General features: G+C 44.8%; 1 protein-coding gene across 1 annotated transcript in view; it reads right to left on the reverse strand.

Annotated features, from left to right (window-relative positions):
* Nucleotides 1-9348: 9348 nt before the first annotated feature.
* Nucleotides 9349-22387, reverse strand: part of LOC139052228 (uncharacterized) — a 38058-nt gene continuing 25019 nt past the window's right edge. Inside the window, exons 2-5 of the mRNA XM_070529328.1 lie at nt 10662-10823; nt 10193-10454; nt 9983-10093; nt 9349-9701 (exon numbers count right to left, since the gene is read on the reverse strand). Of these exons, the coding sequence (XP_070385429.1) occupies nt 9405-9701; nt 9983-10093; nt 10193-10454; nt 10662-10823 (832 nt within the window). The 3' untranslated portion in view covers nt 9349-9404. The remainder of the gene's footprint in view (nt 9702-9982; nt 10094-10192; nt 10455-10661; nt 10824-22387) is intronic.

Genomic DNA, 22387 nt, shown 5'->3' on the forward strand with positions numbered 1-22387 from the left:
AAGTCCTTGGACCGTGGCCGTACGCATCGACGGCACAGAAAGCAGCCGCGAAAGCGTTATTGCAGTACCTCAAGTTGAGATGTCTTGGCGACCGTTTGTAGACTCGGTACGAACCTTCAAAGTGCGCGGGACTGTGCTCTATCTCCTCTTCTTTTTATCCGTGTGTACCCCCTTCTCCCAGTACAGTGTAGCAAACTGGACGCTTGTCTGCTTAACCTCCCTGTCTGTCCTTACTTCTATTTCTCTTCTTCTCTCTGTTCTTAAAACGTCCGCCTCCGCCCCCCCCCCCCCCCCAACAGCCATAAAGATATCTCATATGTCCAAGTTCTGATTAGCCCAGCCTTATGCGTTATGTAGTGCTTAAAGAAGTCTGCTGAGGACGTAGGAAAACGTAGATAACTGTTCGTCTTCGTAAAATGGCTTTCATGCGTTCCATTTGTAGCAAATATTTATTCAGCTTATACTTTTATGACCAAGCTTTCATTGGCAACTAACCGCTCTGCGAGTCTTCCGTTTCAGGCGTATATGAGAAAAAAAAAGAACGTGGCGAACATTTGATTTCTCTCAAACTATCGAGAGGACGAAGTGTAAAGATAGCGCAATCACTATTGGAGAGGATGTTGAACGTTTCAGCAATGTAATGTGTGGCTAAAATTTGAAGTGTCTAGGGTGACTTACGGCATTGTCTGAGATTACTGCAGTTTCGGTTATTGCGCTGTAGAAAGCTACGTGGACTCTTGGACTCCGCGTCGTTTCTGTGAACGAGTCGCGTCACTTATGTAGCTTGGTAGGAGGCCATTCCGTTCGTCTTGGCGCCTTGCCTGGATTACCTATCCCATCTTTTTTTACGTCAAAAATGTCCGCTTTTACTTTCATAAGTGCAGTTTACTGACATAACTATAAAGCAGCACTAAGACGTTGCAGTCACCTGGAAGTTGCCTGCGAGGCTACACGTCCGTGTGCGCAGGTATTTGATTTCCTTTGTTTAAGAATGCGCTTAAAGGGACGGCCGTATTACATGCTAGCCACCGCGGTGCTATAGCGCACTTTGACTCCGAGATATAGTGGAGCGCGTGGTGTCATCACGCGCGCAGGCCCGATCTGGGAGGCTATGGACTGCCGGAACGATAACTCTAACGACTTTCCCCTTACCCTTCGTGCGTGATTTTTTTTTCCGGCGCTGAACACTCGTGAGCCGTTGTGCCCGGTATCGTGTCGAGATATCGTTTTCCGTCTTCTATAGGACGCACTACAGTCTCGCACTGCTTCGACGTTATCCACACTCCACGCCGCACTCGACGTGTCGCGATATCTCGGCGCTGCATACGATAAGTGCCCGCAGCAAGCACCTTAAATCTCCGGTTGCGACTGCAGCCAGGTGTGTAACATTCCCTCTCCTTCGCACCGTACTTGGTCGTGGCGTTTATCTCACGCGACGTCCTCGCGCCGCGCACTGAATTTTCTTGGCGACGTATGTAAGTTTTGAGCGTTTGCCGTTAATCTTGCCTGTAGTTGCGAGCTAATGTGGCACATTGTGAACACGTCGCACTTCGCCTGATACAATACGCTTCTATCTATCTATCTATCTATCTATCTATCTATCTATCTATCTATCTATCTATCTATCTATCTATCTATCTATCTATCTATCTATCTATCTATCTATCTATCTATCTATCTATCTATCTATCTATCTATCTATCTATCTATCTATCTATGTCTGTCTGTCTGTCTGTTCACTCTCTCGTGGAAGCAACCATTGAGCGTTGCGTCTTACTGTGTCTGCACTAAAAAGGGGAAGGAATAACGAGAGAAATAGGAGTGAGCAAGCTTCAAGATGTTTCCGCTGTTATTAAAACGACCCTCATACCGCCCTGACGTCGGGGAAATAGAAGAACGACATTCCCGTCTTGTCGCGTGCTCATCACCTCCTATTTGGAAGGCGCGCCATTTGTCATAGGCCAGGCACGTTGATGACAGAACAAAGTCCCGCGCGACGGGCGCAAAACTTTCTCAAACGGTTCCGGACTGTTTAAACCCGTATAGAAGGTCATTGTGGCGGTTTTAGAGACCCGCTTAGGCGTGGCCCGCCCCATATAGAGTACATAAATACGATGATACGCCCGGCGGGCCATTCACGAGAAAACTATTTAGCGTCGTAGCGTCCGAGGCCACGCGTTGCTTCTGTATGCAGCACTAAAGGTTCGGGGGAGAGGTCTGTTGAAAGGAGTTGCTAGCTATACGTACGAGGTCAGCATGAGCTCGCAGTTCACGGGGCGTCGTGCTGTTTAGGAAGCTAGGGCCAGAGTGGCCGTAGTACTGATGCGCCCCCCCACAACCGTAAACGACAACAATAATAATAACCGGAATAACGAAATCAGAGTGCAACATAAACGCAACATTTTCTTTTTTGCCTTTGTATCTCATTTGCAATATTTTAACGCGACAGCGTTAAGGGCCCCGTGTCGCAGAAAATCAGGTCGCAAAACCATCCGTGTCGCAGAAACGTCCTGTGAGAGAAAAATATGACATGCGGTATATGGGGGTTATATTGCCACGCCATTCTCTCACTTATGTTGCACATACCGTGTCTTACGTTCTTGACAATGTTATTCCTCGGAATTTTGAAAATGACAACCAGCAAACAAATGTCATCAAAACAAAACACAGACAGCGCATACCTTTTATGTTAAATTTTCTCAGACTGAAATAATAAAAGTGAGAAACAATAATATAAACCTGAAAATGGTGTAATGCTTTTGGTGCAGTTGTGCACTAGCTCCGGCATCGGCCCACGCAAGAGGCCGCGTTTCTACCAGAAAGCTCGCCTTCGTGCAAAGCGTTCGCCGCCAGCGTTTCCCGGCCAACATTGTACGGTTGCATATGCTGCAGTTGCCAGGAAGCGCGAGATGCAGGCGGGGATCTTTGAACTTTATCACGTTCCGCTCTTTGAAGCCATCCGTCAAATTTTTCTACAGCTGCCATCCTCAGATCGGTAATATTCACAGGCTTTTATTCTGCGAAGACGACTCATTGCTTCCATTGATGTCAGCAATGTGTCGTCTTCTTCCGTATTGTCAGAATCTCTCTCTCTTCTGTTTAGATGCGGAAACGTGTGAAGGTAAGCTATGTTATAGCCGGCTCTCCCAAAATCTCACATTCACTACTCAAGTAAAGATAAGGAAGAAGAAGCTGAATTCCGGGAAAGTATGGAGGCGATTGAGAACTGTCGAACATATATAACAAACACTTGGTCGATTTCGTCGTTCCCGTACTGTTGTTGCAGATTTGTAGCGGCGGTCTCGTGGGGAATCTATAGGCTACCCAAGCACCGCGAGCGGCGCCACTGCTCCTGACGAGTAGCATCATCTCTGGCAGAAAAATAAAAACTGGGAATATCCAATGCGCATTTCTGCTGCGCCCCGCTGCAGCTGGTCGCTTTTTGTGCACGTGCGGGGCTCTCTCCTCGCGTTGCACGTGCGGCGCGTCACAATGTATCGCCTTCAATGCGCCTTCAAAAAGATCGGCCAGCTGGACAGCTATTTCAGGAAAGCCAACTTTTTAAAAGGAGAAAAGCTCGTCAGTCACGTATACTCTGTGGAGCAGACAATCAACGGCAACGATGCACAGCTCAATGCGAAATGCATTTTCCAAGTCAGCGACAACATCGTGTACGACGTGTACCTCGAGGTGAGTGTCATTCTGTCATATGTTAAAAATCATGATTGTCTATGCACACTGCGAAATGGAGCCGCGCACTGTCGATGTTCTTCGTTGTCGAATATGAAGCATGTGATTTAGTTGTTTTGATATGGCATCCTTACAGTGGTTGTCGCGTACTGTCGGGGACGAACGTTTGCGGCGTGCGAAAACAAAAAATTGTACATGGCATCCCACTGAAAAGCCTGGGAAGATACAACACTTATGCTTCGCCCGTTGGAGCATCACCCACTGACTTGGCGGCGAGGCAGCTGAAATTTAAGCACTGCGAAGCCAGTTCAACACCTCGTTTATTTTGGCGATCGCGTCATGCCTGCATTCGAGTTTTCTGAAAGTATCGGCTTTACAGGCGCATAAAACCTGCTGCGCGAACGCGGTTCGGTGTGAGTAGTGCAGAATTTAAGGCGCGATGTGCTATCGTGCGCGTGATGCGCTCGCGTAATTAGCGCGTTAGTGAACGCACACTCGAAACACTGTGCTGAGTGTTTATATTAGTAAACGTAAGCATATCACGTTGCCTTTATTTTCGCTTTATACAGCAGCCTGGATTATTGTGGCAGAAGTGCAAACTTGGGAGTTAGCTTTGGAAATGTGCACCATGCCATGTTGCTGAATATTTGTAGAGGCAAGTTTCGAAGGCAGCTGCATTTGAAAAGTAGAGGCAAATGGCTTGACTGTCTCATCCTTAATTTTTTTTTTCATAGCTGCAGTGGTCATGCCATAAAAAGCGGAATTTTTGCGTTCGAGAAGGCAGATGCACCTGCAAAGCTGGCATTACGGCTCAGTGCAAGCACGCAGCTGCGGGGTGCACTTACGTCAACAATAAACAAGTAAATTCATGCACCAGCCATGCAGCCCCAGAAATGGGGCAAGCCAAGCGGAAAGCCAAGGAGGCGCCTAGAACAAGATGTCTCGGACCTCTTCCCAAGTGAGTTAGAAAAACATTCATGCTGTTGAATGCACTGCATCAGTGAAGTAACTGCACCAGTACTTAAGGTACGAGAATTAGGGGCTCGTTACAATATACATATTAGGACAGTCGACAGATTAGGCAGGCACTAGGTTTCTTTTTTTAATTTCTGGGGATGATTAATTATCAATTACTGGTCTAATGGCGACGTGGTTGCTTTTCTTTCTTAATATATATTTTCAGCTATTCGGTGATTAGACCATTAATTGATCATTAATCATCCCCAGAAATTAAAAAAAAAATCATGCACCATACGCGAAATGCGGAAGGCATGGGCTCGGTCCCCAATAGCGACGTGGTTGTTTTTTCTTCTACTTGCTTAATAATTAGTTTTTAAATATTAAGAGATTAGACCAATAATAGATCAATAATCATCCCCAGAAATAAAACAAAATGTCTTGTGCCTGCCTAGACTTCCATGACTGTCGGCTTTCTTAACATGCACCAGTACTAAACATTTCAGATGTTTTCTGGCCTGTAACAGTTTAGTTTTTTTCATTTCTTAACACACAACGTGTCACACCTTGAAGCTGCTATTTGGCATTTTTGAGCGAAAAATCTGTTTGCCTCTTGTCTGATCCTCCATACCAGGCCAGGACACCAGCACTTCCAAAACAATACCCGCTGACCCAAATGTTGTTTTCAACTATATCCGGAGATAATGCGCCCACTGAAGGAGAGCTTGGAGCTCCAGAACAGAGCACACCAAGACCCCATTTGTGCGGATGTATGAATAACATTATCGAGCAAGTATCGGAAAAATTGGAAATGGAAATTTTAGACGAAATGCTCCAGCCAATGAGCCACCGACCTGTCTACAGATACCTGGATGTTCTGGAAAATAATAGCACACAAGTCAAAAACTTTGTTACCAAAATGGACGATGAAAAGGCTACAATGTACCCTAGAAAAGTAGTTCTTAAAGAAACACCAACTTAATTGTGCTTTCGAACCATAGGCCAGGCGAACTGCTCATGGTATGGAACTAAACTAAAATGATAGCCAACAGGGGCGCTATAACGTAAAACTATTGCAAACTTTTCTATTCCATTTCTGCCATCAGCCCTCCACGATTGGTCAAAAACTTTTTTTCGACCACCCCAACTTCACCTGTCTGTCACGCGACGTCACGAAGACCGCGATACTTCCCCATCTGATATGATATGTACACACGGATTATGCATGATTTGACAGAAAAAAGAAAAACAGTTATTTCTTATTCGACCCCTTTTCGCCATGAGCCCTCGGCTATCGGTAAAAAGTTTTCGGGCTGCACCCACTTCACCTGCCTGTCACGCGACGTCACAAAACCGCAAATACTTACCGCGTCAAAGTGACGTGTACGCGATAAAGATTCATTAATATGCCGAACAAAACTGAATTTTCTTCGGAATAGCCGCAGGCTGCCCCGTTCCGAAAGGAATAAAAGATGGCTGCCGCAAATCGCTGAGATGTTGGCTACTCGCACCTGCCGGAGAGCATGGGTGTATTTGCGTATAATAATTAAAGCTTCTTGCGTGGCCGCGTAACGTTTTCGAGCACTTTCGGCACGTTTACCACTTCATTCTGCACACATTTCTTTGCTGAGAATCCGTTTTAGCGTCATTCTTAAGCTTCCGTTGCATGCCGCCGCGATTTTCGACCAACCACCACAAGCTAACTAAGGGAAAGCCGACCAATCGCCGACGCCGACACCACCCTCTTCATCCGGTTATCGATTTTCAGTGCACTGGCTCTGCCCCAGTGAATCCCTCTCCACTTGAGCATTCCCCTCGCCTCTTGACAGCCAATTAGATACGACAAGCCACTCAGTGTAGGCAATGTTATTCGTTTTTCAAGCAAGCAAAAGTGACCTCCTATGAACGGGGAGAGCGTTTGATTGGTCTGTCCAGACAACCCTGTGGGTGACCGCCCGGTGCTTGCGTCGGTGGTTACGCAAGTTTGACGTCATGAGATTGGAATAGAAACATATTGGAATAGTTTTACGTTATAGGGCCCCAGATCTCATATACATTTCATATCGTCATGTTTGAAATTTTGACAATTTGCAGATGGCATGAGGAACGACAAGTTCGAATCAGCAGCACCAGAGCACATGCCATCCGCACAAAAATGGATAATGAAGGACTATAGAGAGCTTCCAAACAGCTTTGTAGGAGATCGTCATACACGAGTGCTGCAAAGCGTTATGGCATGTTTTTCAGCGACGTATAACTTTATTTAAATGAAACATGCAGTGCGTAGTCACAGAATTACAACACTGGTCTCACTTGCGTCATAGCAAGCTTGAATGCAAACTCTATGTTCATACCTCCTTTGAACTAAAATCTAATAATCCAAAATGTCTTACCAGGCATCAAGATAGAAGCCACAGCACGAGACGAGCTCCAGCAAAAGCTTGGTATCCGCATAGTGCAGGTGACTTTGCTTACTATTTTATATTGCATGAGGTGCTTCTTGCATGCCTAGTTTCCCATCTGTTGCTCATTTCAATTCAAGCACTAATCCTAATTATTCATTTTCTAGGCAGGACTCATCGTGCTTCCAGAGCAGCCGTGGTTGTGCTGCAGCCCAGATGGCCTTGCGAAAATGGGCGGTGAAACTGTGCTTATCGAAATTAAGTGCACCTACAAGTACAAACAGGAACCTTTAATCAAATACGAAGAAAGACTAAGCTTGCTTCCCTACTTAGAGTTTAGTGGGGGCCTGATTATTCTCAAAACGACGCACAGCTATTATACACAAATTTAGGTACAAATGTACGTCCTGAATTTGCACAGGGCTCTTTGTGTGTACAGTCCCAAGCACTCTGTAATAGTGCATGTAAATCGGGACGATGCTTTTCTGTGGGACCTTATACCCAAGTTGGAACGTTTTTATTTCAATTTTTTTTATTCCGTCATTGTTGCAAGTTTCTGTGCTTTTTTTTTCTGAACTGGTGCATGATATCTTTTTGAAATTGTACTTGCGCATTTGTATAAGTTAAATTCTTTTGTATTTTAGATTTCACAATTATCCTGTAGTGAAACCAACTTTTGCATCTTGTATGTAAGCATGAGGCTATATGTGTATTTGAACGGTGTACTAGCCCCATTAAACAATACCTCGCGAAATCACGTCTGTGTGTCTGTGTACTTTGAAATGGCAAAAAAGATGGTTGGCAGCAATCTGGCACACCGCACAAGCCCCGTGGGTGGTTGTATAGGAAACAGCCACCTTCCAGGGCAGTGATGTATCGCTTAACCACTGCACGCTTAACCCCGCCATGAGGTCTTCACACGATCTGCGAGACTACAGCAGAGAATGGATAAAAACGCATGCGTTGCCTTACGACTATGCTAATGCTTTCGCGTTGATACACGTAAGCAGCTTTAAGTGCCTATCAATTTTTGCTTTAATTATAGCTTTAGCTACCTTACGGCTTAAGCACTGATCCGTTATTGGTCGTCTCTGCTGTAATACTGACCTCATTTAGCTGTGGTATGGTTATTTTGTAAATTGAAATGCAAATCAATCACCGGTATATTCTGTCAAACATCCTGTCGAGCATTTGCTTGCCTAATGGAGACAGCTTTGTCTGCCATCTGCCAGGAAGGGTAACTGTCACGAGCCTGCATTGCTAAAGATTAATATTTATTATCATGTACTTTCCTTTTGTATGTTGGGCTGCTGATGCAAACATTGCACATCATAATTTGCATTAAATAAACAAGAGCTAAATGCTGTGTTATAATTCTGATACTATGCGTTGGCAGCAATCTGGCACACCGCACAAGCCCCGTGGGTGGTTGTATAGGAAACAGCCACCTTCCAGGGCAGTGATGTATCGCTTAACCAGTGCTCCCATTTCAGCATTTTGCTGCTTTGTAAGCAAGAAGGCAAATGCATGCATCTGTAGTGAGAAAACACAAGGTGACAATTGTATAACCTCTTGCCACTAAATTAATTTCAGCAAAAAACACTTACTGCTGCAATTAATGTAGACATTTATTCATTAACCAGTACAAAATTGCAGTTGTCAAGTCACTTTGACGTTAACATGAAACTGCAGAAAATGAATGCAAGCAAATAAACCAATTTACCGACATCACGGAAAGCTAAACACTTATTTCTTGAATATGGGTGCCTGCATGTTCACAAGGGCAGCACATACTGAAATGACTTTGTTCCTGTGTGGGACCAGGCTTAGCGGTACTTTGTTCCTTAAAATATGATAAATCTTCAACCTTTGGATTACTCTTTCTACATGGATGCGCACAGAAGCAATCTTGTATGTAATCTCCATGTCATGTGCAGACAGTTGACCGCCTCCTGAATTAAAAGGCGGCATGAGCAGCACCGCACCACTCCCCTCTACAGCTGTTCGGTTGCTTAGAAATCCTTTGTCACTCAAAATTAGGTCCCCTGGTTTGAGAAGCTGCAGGAAGCCAGAGTCTTGTGTTATGAACGAATCAGTGTCGTCCTCCGTATACCTTGGATATGAAACTTATCATGCCATTAGGAATTATGCCCACTAATACCTTCAGTGTGTATCCTCCTTTGTAGTGTGAATACAGCATGTGCTGACAATCAGGATTTGAGGGTGTTTCTGTGCTGATCTCTGTGCACTCTATTATTAAGGTGCAGTTTGGATAGTTTTCTTTAAATGGGTCAGGCAAAGACAGCTTGATTATTTCCCGGGAAGGCATGATGACCCAGTTCTTCAGGACAATGCTCAGAATACCAAGCGTTTGCCTAAACACGGTTGATGCTGTTGTGGCTGTAACACTAAATACTGCTCCTGGGCACTGTACGTTATCCCAAGACGCAGCTTGGCCAGGAACAAGCACAGCTTGTCTTCACTTGACATCGCATTGCACCTGTACCTTGGTGGTGGCAACATGTTCAAAAGAAGGCAGAAGACTTGCAGGGTCACACCACACAAATCTTGCAGTGCCTCTTGCTTTTCCTTTAGAGACCCAAAGCCCCGAAATCCACAGTCTCGCTTCCAATTCCCATCCGTGCTTGCAACCTTCAGGATGAAAAAAAACACAGCATGCATGGTGAAATAAAAAGAGAAATAGGTACGAGGAATACAAAGTGGAAAAATTTAATTGCACTCTAGTGCAAATAAATTCATTCATTCTGGAAATAAGTAACACCACTATAAAATGAGTGCTAGGCAGGACTAACAAAATGAAGTCTGCCCAATAATGCACGTTAATTACTATTAAATAAGAATTTGAATGCTAACAGCAAGACATCGTCACAATTCAGCGCAGCAGATAAGGACCAACATCATTATTTTCCAACCTTGTGACTCATTTCTGTGTGCACAATTTGAGTAGACGCCTCCGTTCCATTTGTCGCTGAGAGAAGTATAGACAGTCTTGCCGGAGTCATGAATTCCTCTGTTTGGCATGTCTTAAAGAATGGGACACAGACATTGTTGGGGTATTTAGACAGCTTTTTGGTGCTTCATTAAGTAGCTCGAAGACCAGTATTAAAATCAAATGTCCTTACAGCATCTTTCCTTCGAGCACAATTACTTTCTTCTGCTGCATCATGCACCAACGGATCTGAATCAGCAATGCCGTTATGCGAAGGACTAGCTGAGCATGTTTCCACAGATGCATCACTAAAATCCGTTATAGGAGGCACATCATCCAGAATGGAGGTTTCTGAATCCTGCATTGTTGCTCCATCAGCTGTGCTTTGGGACGGATCCTCATCTCCTGCATGAAACTTCCCAGATGAGACTGCCCTGTCGAAACGTGTTTGCCACCTGCATTTAACAAGCGCCAAGATCAATGCCAATCTTGTACAGGCTACAACCAAACCTGTAATGAAATAAAAGCACCGAGTGCTTGTCCATGCAGCCTTTGCACCACGCATGCAAACTTCTCATGAATCAGGCAAGTGCGACGACATATCTATTAGAAAACAAATTGCTATAGTTTCCATTAAGAGCTTCACATTTTTCCTTTCCTACCTTTGCGCCCTGTTCCTGTCTGGTGCCTTTTTTCTGTAGATAGGCGGAAAAATGGACGGGATGTAGGATGGGTGCTGTTTAATGTCGCTCTTGCAGTTGCCCACGAAATGAGTACTGCAAATTCGTGTATGCTCTTTGGGCAACCACAGAGTTCCATCGGGACTGTGAAAGAAAGAACAGCAATTACTTGTTAGCCGCCATGGCACACGCAAGCACATACACACATACCCGCGCACACGCTCGTACACGGAAGAGAATCACACAAGCTCCGAAAATGGCAACTGAAAGAACCCACGTGTTCCTCAAGCATAGCACGTATTAAAGGGAGGTTACTATTAAGAGTAAGCTTTAGCTCCGGTGCTCCTATCTAAATACATGTAAAAGGAGAATTCGTTTTTCTCGGCAACTACTGCACCAAATTTGACGAGGTTTGTTGCATTTAAAAGAAAAACATAAAATGTAGTGACTGTCGGTTTCGAATTTTCGATTTACGGCTTCAATTTTTTTATTAAAGATTGGCAAAAATCGCACATTTTCAGAAAACGAAACTAACAAGTTTACAACTCCGTAACTCAGCAAGGAAAAATGATATTGCAATTCTGGGAGTTGTGCCTAATAGCACATCTAAAGCGGACAAATTTGACATCTTACACAAGAATCTAAAAAATTTTTATTAATATGTAATTACAACTTTTGCAGAACCCTTGTAAACAACGTAACAAATTCACATAAGATGTAAAATGACATATGAAATTTGTCCGCTTTGAATGACCTAATGGATGCCGTTCACAGAACCGTGATATCTGTTCTTGATGCTGAGCTATTAGTTTGTAAACTTCGTGCTTCTATTTTTTTCAATCTTCTGAATTTTTGAAAATCTTTTTAACAGAATTTAAGCCCTAAATCAAAATTCCGCTTCCAACAGTCACTAGGATTTAACTTTATCTCTAAAATGCAACAAATTTCATTAAAATCGGTCCAGGGGTTATCTCAGAAAAACGTTTTTGCGTTTTTACATGTATTTGAATAGGCCGCGTCGGAGTTGGGCCCGAGCTAAAGCTTCCTCTTAAGTTAACGTGGACTGTTGAAATACCATCACAGAAACCTCGAAACGCTTGTTTCGTGCCAAGGAGAGACTTATTTTAAGAGAAAATGCGTTCTGAAGCGTCCGCGTACCTCTAGCGCAGTTCAAATCGCCCGCCCTCCGATCGAGGAGTACTGACATCATGGTCTCATAGTGATGTTGCGCCATCGGTGAGTAGAACGGCGTCCGCAGACGGCGCTACGGCTTTTCTGCGCAAAACGCAAACGCGCGGCCAGAAACAGAGCCAAGACAGAGCCGACAGCAGAGCGAAAGCAGGTGTATGGTTAGCCACCCTAGTATGGTGGCTAGCGGAAGGAGAAATGCACGACCATGGGTTTCTTGCATTGCCCAGGGGGCGCTGCGAGAAAGGTGCTAAAAAGCGCCCTCTGTCCTAAAATGGGTCGTACCAAGCTCGGTCGTCTGCTTCGGAAAGCACGTTTACAATATGGACCCGCCACTTTCGGTTGTGTTGTAGCACGGCCTGCTCCGTATGTCGGGCGCCGAAGACTTTTTCAGGGGTGGCACGCTGCGTAAAGGCAAGAAATTATTCAGTGCCGAATACGTGTACGCCGTTCAAGAATTAGGCGGGGAAGTTTTAGCATGGTGACAATCGCAAGTGAAGCGAGCCGCGTACGAAGTGAACTACAGGTAAAGGTTTGTACGCTAGCTGCTAGATTCAGGCGCACAAACGCGAGGAAATGCGTGCTGTAAATGAATCCACAGCAGCGATAAGCAGACATCATGTGTACGGAACTGCTCGAGCACACGACGGTACGCGCCGCTATGTACGAACTGCTCGAGCGCACGATCGTAGGCGCCACGACGGCAGCTGTCTTTCGACATGCCGCCAAACGGCGGGCCTCCTGCAACCTTTGTTGACTGCATGCCGCTAAACTGATGCAATGCATGTGAGCTCGCACGTACGTATCGCGCTGCAGCGCGAGCTCGTGCGCTGCTCGCTTGATGTAGCTTTTAATGACAGCGCTCGAACATCGATGTGCTGCAATTAATACTGCCTTGCTGCACTGCCTCAACGTGCTGGCTTGAGATCAAGGATGAGCGCATTCAACTCTCTTAACCTGTGCTGCTCGTAGTGTAGTAGTGAATTGTCATCGAATGAGCCCGACCATTTGTGCTCATTTCCCTTATGAAAATGACTGTTGAAATGTTGTTGGCATATTGTTGACGAATTGTTGACTCAATAGCCTTTCAACAATACCTCAACAAGTATTGAAACCACAGAGCAATAATTCAACAGTAAAGTTGTTGGGCAGTTCACAACAAAAAAGTCGTTGACTAAATTCTGTTGGTATATTGTTGAATAGTGTTGAGTATTATTGAGCCATTGTTGAGTAATTTCCAACAATAAAGTCGTTGACTAAATTCTGTTGATATATTGTTGAATAATATTGAGTATTATTGAGCCAATGTTGAGTAGTTTTCAACAATAAAGTCGTTGACTAAATTCTCTTGACATATTGTTGAATAGTATTGAGTATTGAACCATTGTTGAGTAGTTTCCAACAATAAAGTCGTTTACTAAATGTTGTTAACTTACTGTTGAATAACATTGAGTCACGAGCATTATTGAGTTTCGAAGTATATGTGAAAAACACACGAAAATACGTATGTGTGAGTTTTTTGCATATATATGTTGCTTTACTGATCACTTATCACCATTGCATATATACAGGGTGTTGTTTCACGTTACTTGAACCATAGACGTATATACACGTGTTTCAGCTAACTTTACTCAGAGTTTAAAAATATGCCGATGCACCATAAGACGATGCGACCAAATGCATGTTGCTCACTCTTGTATGTGTTACGCTATTCTTAATTTTTCCTAAGTAGTTAATTAGTCAAGAAAATTAGCCATTCTGAAGGAACAAAGTTAGGCGAAAAATTCCAATGATAAAGTTCTAGAGCACTTTGTAAAACGTCCGATTAGGCCATTTCTAACTTTCTATCTATTAAGTGTTATTGTTTTTCAGCTTACTGCGGATGCCCGCGAAATACAAAAAATATCACCTGACATACCCGCTTGCGCGCCGTGCTTGCAGCGCTCTCAAACGAGCATACTATCGAGCAGGGTGTGTTGCCAGGGGGGGGGGGACACTCCCCGGTTCCGGTGGCACAGGAAATTGGCACCATCTCTGTAATGGGCGACGCGAAAATCCGTTTCCCTTGCATAGCTTCGTAGATCGTCGCGCGCACGCGCGCCGATCCAGGTGGCCGAGCCCTTCCCCCCGCTCAACTCCTCTCCCTACGCCCTCTCTCGTAACTCCCTCTCAACTCCCTCACCTTCGACTGTCTACGCGCCCGCGCCGCCGTGCCATCCCCGCCGGCCCGGCTGCTGCTTAGTCCGCTACGTAACGCTTTATTTTTGTTATCTACTGTCATCGAGATGCGTGCGCTGCTGTGCGTTGACCGACGTGGCTAGTTTCTTCAGTTCTGTGGTCCTCGGTAGCTGTGTGCTTGTGCTCCGCGATGTTTCACCAGTTTCACGACTCGTACCGCTCGTGCATCGTGCAGTGGTGCGCAAATACCTCAAAAACAAGTTCTGCAAGGCTGTTCCGGGTGCCTAAAGACAACAGGTGAGCGCTCAGACCCAAGGACATCAGAAGGCGCATGTACACGAACACAGCCCTGTCCATTTGTGTACTCCATGAGGCTCCGGACGTCGTGGCGCCTTGATTGTGCTACACTTGCCTCTTCCCGGTAGAGAAAGCTGACAAATAGATGTTCCTCTTCATTGTCACCTGGTTTGTGACTTATGTTTTTCTGTGCCAAGTCTCATTCTGCAACTTCAGTAACTTGCCCAGCTTTCCATACCACCCTCAGTGCTTTTTCTATGTATCACGTTCTACAAACCAACTAACAGCTGAAAAATTACTGTTAGTGTTTGTGTACTATCTCAGTAACCCCCGATGGGAAAACCGCGCGAACAACCTTCATATGTAGGCATGATACGCTTTTTTTTTCCTCTGGAAAGCATGAGCATTGCAAGTGTCCTGCATGCAGATTTTTGCAGTTCGTGTTTATTATACAAGGGAGAGGCCAGTAGGTACGACTTAGTGCCTTAAGTGACATCATTTTATTGCTAAGCATTGCATTCGGGTAGAAAGAAAAGTCGTGTTGGCTTGTTTTACCTGGTCTTTGATTGAGGAATAAGCCTTTCTGCGAATGTTTTCTATGTGCTGCTGCAAAAGCCGACTATCTTTTGTTCCCCTTGCCACCGTTACTCAAGTTGTGGCCAAGTGCAAAATAATGTGATAATGTGTGTTTCAGTTTTTAGTACAATGTTATTTTTTCTGCCATGTTTTTTTCAATTTGTTCAGCAGTAATGAACATGTCAAGCATTTCATATACTTTCATGCAGATATATAAGTAAGCTTTCTTTTGGTATGGCTCTCAATCAAACCATGTTAGCATATTATTCTATCTTTCAGGTATTTTGTGTGTCATTGTTTTTGCCATTACTAGTGAGTTTTCCCTTTTTATAGTTGTCATGACTATGTCATACCCGTCGTCCAATTTTGTGCAATATCTTAGTGCACATATCAGGAGCTCGTCTACATTTACGTCTCGAGGACGTTATATAAAAATCTTGTTTTTATATGTGCGTACATGAAATGGCCTTCGCATTTTCTAGCACTTTCTTTTGTTATTTCACCATCTGTGAACTTTTGTCTTTAGTACTCTTGTATATGCCATGCACCTCTCACTTTTGCTCGTTTTTGAGCGTGTATCACACCACGTTGTAAGAAAAAATCTCTTTTCGGAAACGAAGTCAATAAAGCGAGACTAAACATCTGTTGTGCTGGAAGTGGAATTTTTTTTTATGTTCCGGCACATGCTGGTATAATATATGTATGGGCAAGACTGCGTGCCTGCCAACGCATAGCCCACGGCGCACCACGCACCAGCTCGCAAGCAATGCCAATGCGCGGCGTAGCGCGCGCATTGCTTGCGAGCTGGCGCGTGGCACGCGGTAACAAGCGCGCTATAAAAAAGAAGAAAAAACGCGCCGCTTACGGGTAAAAACAAAAAAAAAAGTGAGCGGCGAGCGCTGCATGGGGGAAAGGGGGAAAGGGAGTGGAGTGGGTCGGCATAATAAAAACAAAAAGGAAAAAAACGCTTGGGAGAGGAGGTGCCGCGCCGCTGCTGTTGCCATGACAACGTAAACAATCATGTGCGCCGCCATTTTGCTTAATGCGTCGCCCATTGGTTAGGGCCGTAACTGAAGGGGACCTTGGCGCTAGCGTCGAAAGAGCGTCTGCTCGAAAACGGCCAATGGGATGTATACGGAGTGTCCGCCCCCTGGTGTTGCCGCTTCAAAGGCGACAGGGCAGCGACGAAGGCGTTGGCTGTGGTATTGACACCAGCGACGTGCTTCCCTCGCTGCGGTTCATGATGGCGATAAGCAGCTGGACTGGTGTTCACACCGGTTAAATGCTATGTTTTCGTTTGTGCGCGGAAGGCTTAGGAGCAGTGCAATCACGACTCGCAGGCGGGCATGTCACGTGGTGCTTTGTGTATTTCGCGAGCATCCGCAGTAAGCTGAAAAACACTAATACTTAACCCATAGACAGACAGAAACGGTTTATTCGTAATTGTTGCCAACTGTTCTGCAACTTTCTAATTGGAATTTTTTTCCTAACTTCCTTGCTTCAGAAGTTGGTTAATTATCCTTGACTAATTAGCTAATTAAGCAAAACACAGAAATAGCGCGACACGCTACGTACCAAAGGGAGCAACATGCATTTAGTCGCGTCGTCATAGAGTGCATAGAGTTTACACTCGGCCTAAAGTTAGCAGAAAGAAACACCCTGCATATATATATATGCAGTTTGAGAAGACAAACGTCCCTACAAGCAGTGACAAACAACCGATTATTGGACGCGTTTCCATCGGCGTCCATTATAAGGGGGCAGTGCCCTGGCTCTGTGTTAGGAAAAGGCATCGCATGCCTCCATGTTAAATATGGTCAAGGTGGCGGAGAACGTTAACAAAATTCAAGTCTGGGGTTTTGAGTGCCAAAACCACGCTTTGATTATGAGCCGCGCCGTAGTAAGAAACTCCATATTTATTTTGACCATCTGGGGTCCTTTAACCTGCACCGAACGCACAGTACACGGGCGTTTTTTGCATTTCACCTCCATCGAAATGCAGACGCCCCGGCCGGCATTAGATCCCAAGCACTCGGGTTATTAGCGCAAGACCTCAGGCCACTATGCCACCACGGCGGGTGCGGCGGAAAAAGGAGTGGACATCGTTTTTACAGAGTGCGTTTCCCTTAGATGTTACCCGTTAGCGCGCTACAGAACGAAACGAAAAGCTTGGCTGATATGTACGTCATCGTGCTCATATTTCACATGGAGGCCAAATTCTTTTCTGTGACCTAGACGGGGTGCTGGCGAATCTGTTGGGAATCTGCTCGGCCACCAAGCAGAATCTGCGCTGGTATATGTTTCGTTATGTCTCGTATAGAGGACGATAGAACACTGGACTTTTGTTAACGGAGGTTAACTGGGTTTATTAAGCATGGAGTACACAGGAATGGGTGTGGTTACATGGAGGTACAGAGAGTAGAGTGTCTTGAGACGGGGCGGCGGCCGACCAGCAGGAGAGGAGCGGGAGAGCCAGACGCAACTTGATATGTCGTCTGCTCAGAGTTCATAGAGGAGGAGGGCTGCCGCGACGGTGGGAGCGGAGATTTCAGAAGGGGCGTGCGGCCAGCACGTGCGGGATGGTGGCGCCATTTCTTGAGCCTTCTTGTAACATCCTTCCTTTTTTGGTGATAACCTTTCAACCGACGACAAAATCCTCGAACCTCTTGGGAAGTCTTGTGTTTCTTTGAGGTCTGATGGTGGTGCGGTTTGCCTGATTTGTCGCGCTGGTATCCTCTTCTGGTGGTGGTGTAGTGTCGGGCTGTTCTTGTTGGCTTTTGTCGGCAGTCGCGGAAGGTCTTGGTCTGATAAATACTCGGTTCCTTCGCAGCACGCTTTCACCAACTTGAACTTCATACGACCTTTCGTCAATTCTTCTAGTTATTGTTCCTTTAACCCATGTCCTGCCTTTCAGTGGTCGAACTGTGACACTTTCACCTTCGCTTAGGCTCGGCAAATCCTTGGCTTGTCTGTTGTAGTACAGCGTTGCTTTTTGCCTTTTCGCCTTTCTTTTCTCGCTCACGTCGACTGCTTTAGGTTGCAGTAGCTCCGATGGTGTTGACAAAGTCGTTCTAGTGCGGCGACTCATGAGTAATTGCACTGGACTAGCGTTGAGTCCTTGCAGCGGAGTGTTTCTGTAATCAAGAAACGCCATTTGTGGATCTGAGTGGCTGTCTTCTGCTTTCTTGAGCAGCATTTTTGCCGTCTTTACGGCTGATTCAGCCATTCCATTGGAACGCGGGTATCCTGGGCTTGACGTTTTATGTTCAAAGTTCCAGCTTTTCGAAAAGTTGTCGAATTCCTCGCTGGTGAATTGAGGTCCGTTGTCGCTTATCAGGATTCTTGGTATTCCGTGTCTTGCAAAGTGAGACTTCAGTTTGAGTATTACTTGAGTGGAGCTCATTGATTTCAGTTGGTCCACTTCCCAAAAGTTGCTGTAGTAATCCACTGTGATCAAGAAGTTATTTCCGTTCAGTTCGAAAATGTCGCATCCAACTCGCTCCCATGGATAGCTTGGTTCAGGGTGAGGACAGAGAGTTTCTCGTTGCTGGGAGTGTGCGTGCTTTTGACACACTTCGCACCCTGCGATGAGGTCTTTTAATTCTGCATTCATTCCAGGCCAAAAGACACATTCACGAGCGCGTCTTAGACAGCTCTCAATCCCAAGATGTGATGAGTGAAGCGTTGCTTTGATCTCACCTCTCAGAGAAACTTAAGCCTGTTTCACATGATGCGATTTTCGTCGCACCGGAAGTGCGATTTCCGTCGTTTGCGATGAAAATCGCAGTCGCAGTGCCGACCCCCCGATTTTCGGCTGCGACCAACCGGTTGGTCGCACAGTCGCACCGTCGCACCGATCGCTGCGATTTTCCGTCGAAATTGCGCGGAGAGCTGTCAACGGAGCTATTTCGCCGGTTTGTTTTGGAAAATGGCGTCTCGAACGACAAGTGCAATGCGCGGAGACGTGGATCGTCGAATTCTGTACGTACGCGAAGGGAGAATAAAAAACTTGTACCGCAGATTGCATTCTCCGATTGTTATGCGTTCGTTGACACGCTACACAGCAAATGAAGTGCATTTTCACGTTTGCTTCGTACGCCTTTGCGAGTTGTCAGTGCTAGGAGGTGTTCGATCCCCAGCAGACGACGAGGTCGTCACAATGTTCTTTTGTTAAGTAGCATGCAAAAATCGCGCTTACGGAGCAGCTTGAATTATTTCAAATTCGGCAAGGGCAAATGACAAGACAGCAAAGTACCCGAAGTTTCAACGTTGCGCTGAATGTGGTACCGTTCAGTTGCATTTTCTTGTCGGTTTTCAAGCATGAATTTCCCGATTCATCTTGAAAGCTTATCTTTCCTCTTATTAAATTTGAAAGAGCAAAAGTGTAGGCTATCGTAATGAATTTGCTACGATAGCATTAAATCCGTGGCTTGAATAAAATATTACATGCACGTTTATTGCACCTCTTCTCTGGAGAATTTTTTTTTTCTTGCACAGAAACCAATAAACATTGACTATGTTGCGGACTTTGTATCCTTACTGCATCTGTATGAACACTTGCTCTGCAAGGTAAATAACTGTACAGCTAGTAGATTAAGTAAATACAGTGACAACGTACCCTCCTGCACAATTATGTAGAACTCGTGCAACAATGCGAAAAGCAGGCAAACGGCCTGTTCTTGTGGGGATAAAACAGTATAAAACGACACGCTGAAGAAAAGTAAATCAAAACTGTGCAGTGAAGTCAGCCAGTACAAGCAGTTCTTGCACGTTCACAGCTGATCAAGTGTGCAGAAACATTCATGCCTTGCATGTTTCTAGTAAGTTTCTAATAAGTTTGTGATCACATATATTAATGTGTAAACCCATCTAACGATATCCGCTGCGATTACTATCTTTATAAGTAATGAAATACCATGCTACTTGCAAGAACATATATCACCTGAGGATTTTAGAACAAATTTCTGCATTTCAACTATACACAATATGTGGTTCATTCAATAAAAGAACACAAACTGGGCTTTTTTGCAATGACAAACTTATTCCAAACTTTACTTACATACAGGCAAGAAAAAAAATTATAGAGAGAAATATTGTTCTTCAATTTGTTCACCTGCCACTGTGGCTATAGCATTCTGCTGCTAACACAAGGCAAGGGATTGATTTGCCAGCCATGGAAGTTGCATTTCGATGGGAGTCATAGGTGCTAAAAAAAGCTCTTGCACTTAGATTTAGTTCATCACCTTTTATTGAACCCTTACACTTCAAAATGCTATTGCACGGAGGGCATGCTTATGCAAAATCTAACACCAATAGAAAACAAAGCGCAGAATTGTAAAACAACCATCTTTCGTGATAATTCAAGTGTGTAAATATTCATTGCATCAATATGTATTGTTCAACAGCACTGCACAAGTAAGCATGATCAGGTATAGCAAGTACTCTGTCAAGAAGCTGGTTCTACAGATGTATAAATGTCAAGGCATGAATGCTCATACTACGTCGCACACATAGCACAAAGAAAACCTTTTTCAAGAGTTGTCCCTTCTGGCAGATATGAGTGGGCCATAAGCAGCAGAAACTTTATTGAAGGACATTGTGTAATACCGCTTATGAAAGAATGAACAGAGTGAAGAGTCTTTTAACAGCAGTACCTCATGCTGCTCTAATAAGAGGAACGATGAGCAAAAACATTTCTGGTAGAGCACTTAAACTAACTTTCTGAAAGACAGAAAATTCCAGGTGAGAGTTGGAGGTACGTTTAGCCCACACACACCAACAACACGGGCATACTACAAGAAACACTACAGCCTATGGTGTATTACAGTCTGTGGGAAAGCTATCTTATACAGAAATCAAGAATGATGCAACAAGCCCTCGACTACACTGCAGACTTTCTTGGCTAGTCTGGCCTCTCGCTTTCTGATAAGTCAGTTCATATCGACGTCAGAAAAAAAAGAAAGACTAGAATCAAGAACTACCCCAGATTGCACATCGTGATCCACATAGCTGGACAAATATGCCCGCTAGTCAACATCCACAAATCCTCAGCTAGTGCAAGCCCATGACGGCAGAGCCAGCATGTGGGTGAAACAATTACGCAATGCCTGGACGCAACTTCCACACCTGGTGAAAAGAATAATCTCGAAATAACGGGGGTGGGCGAGCGGATACTATAGAAAATCGCAGATGCTGTGCTTGTGTCCAAGGTATGGTACGGTATGAATTACCAGCAGCACACAAAAAAGACAACTCATTGAATACAGGCATCGGGTAGTAATAACAGGTCTTTCCAACTGTACCATGCTTGAAGACCTCTATGAGAAAGAGCTAACGAACAAGCACCTAGACAGAGTAGAGTTGCAGCCTGCAGCACAAATTCTTTGTCTCGAGAGCTCAGAACCTCATCCCAAGATACTATGCCAGTTAGCATATGAGATGCAAAGACGACTACCCCTCCCTTCAGAAACACAACCTCGGGAGTACCTGAACTTGAAACACAACAGGCCCATACCATGGAATATGGGGGCAAACAATTAGGCCAGGAGACTATATGCAACTGCCAAACACACAGAGGAGGTTGCTAGTCATGAAGATACAAGCAAACATAAGGCACATATACTACACTGATCTGGCAACAGCAGTGTAACAGTAGTATGACACTACATTAAACTAAACCCCATATAAGTGAGTACCATTCCAGGTCGTCCTACACCTAGAAAAGCTGAACGGAAAGCAATCAAAGCAGCACTTGTAATGCAGATTACACCCAGCACAACACCCGGCATGGATTCACCAGAAACTGTCTGGGCCTGCACATCACACAAGATTGTCAGGAAAATCAGGAGATTAACACGCGACTTGCCAGCACATGGCCAGAAATTAAATTACAGGATACATAGCCATGCAGATATTCCAGGACACAAGCGGGCTTATAAGCCTGACATAATAACTGAAAACTAGATGAGTTTGTGTGTATTCATTATTAACTAAAGTGCAACAGATAGAGAACACACAAGAACGAAGCGCTCTGTGTGTTCACTTCGTTCCTGTCCATCGCATTTCTGTTGCAGTATAGTTAATGAATTCATAAGGCTGCACAGGAGAAGAACGATACCTCTGCCCAAGGACCCGATCTCGCATCCAAATCCACGCGTGTGCACACACACACACACAAATGTTGCAAGAGTGCATAGCATGAAGCAGTATCGACAGGATGACACTATATATGGATGAGGACTAACTTTCAACTGAGGTTCATTTGTAAAAATGTGGCGAGTTGTAAAAGGGCGATGAGCAAAATGAGAACAAGGTGAAAGCAGGAGCCAACGTTTCGACAAGTGGACTTGTCTTCTTCAAGGTCCACTTGTGGAAACGTTGGCTCCTACTTTCACCTTTTTCTCATGTTGCTCATCGTCTTGAATTTCCATCTCCTGCCTTCCCCGAGTTTTCCCCAGAAAAAGAAAGAC

The sequence above is a fragment of the Dermacentor albipictus genome, unplaced genomic scaffold (assembly GCF_038994185.2).
Source record: "Dermacentor albipictus isolate Rhodes 1998 colony unplaced genomic scaffold, USDA_Dalb.pri_finalv2 scaffold_20, whole genome shotgun sequence".
Taxonomy (NCBI): domain Eukaryota; kingdom Metazoa; phylum Arthropoda; class Arachnida; order Ixodida; family Ixodidae; genus Dermacentor; species Dermacentor albipictus.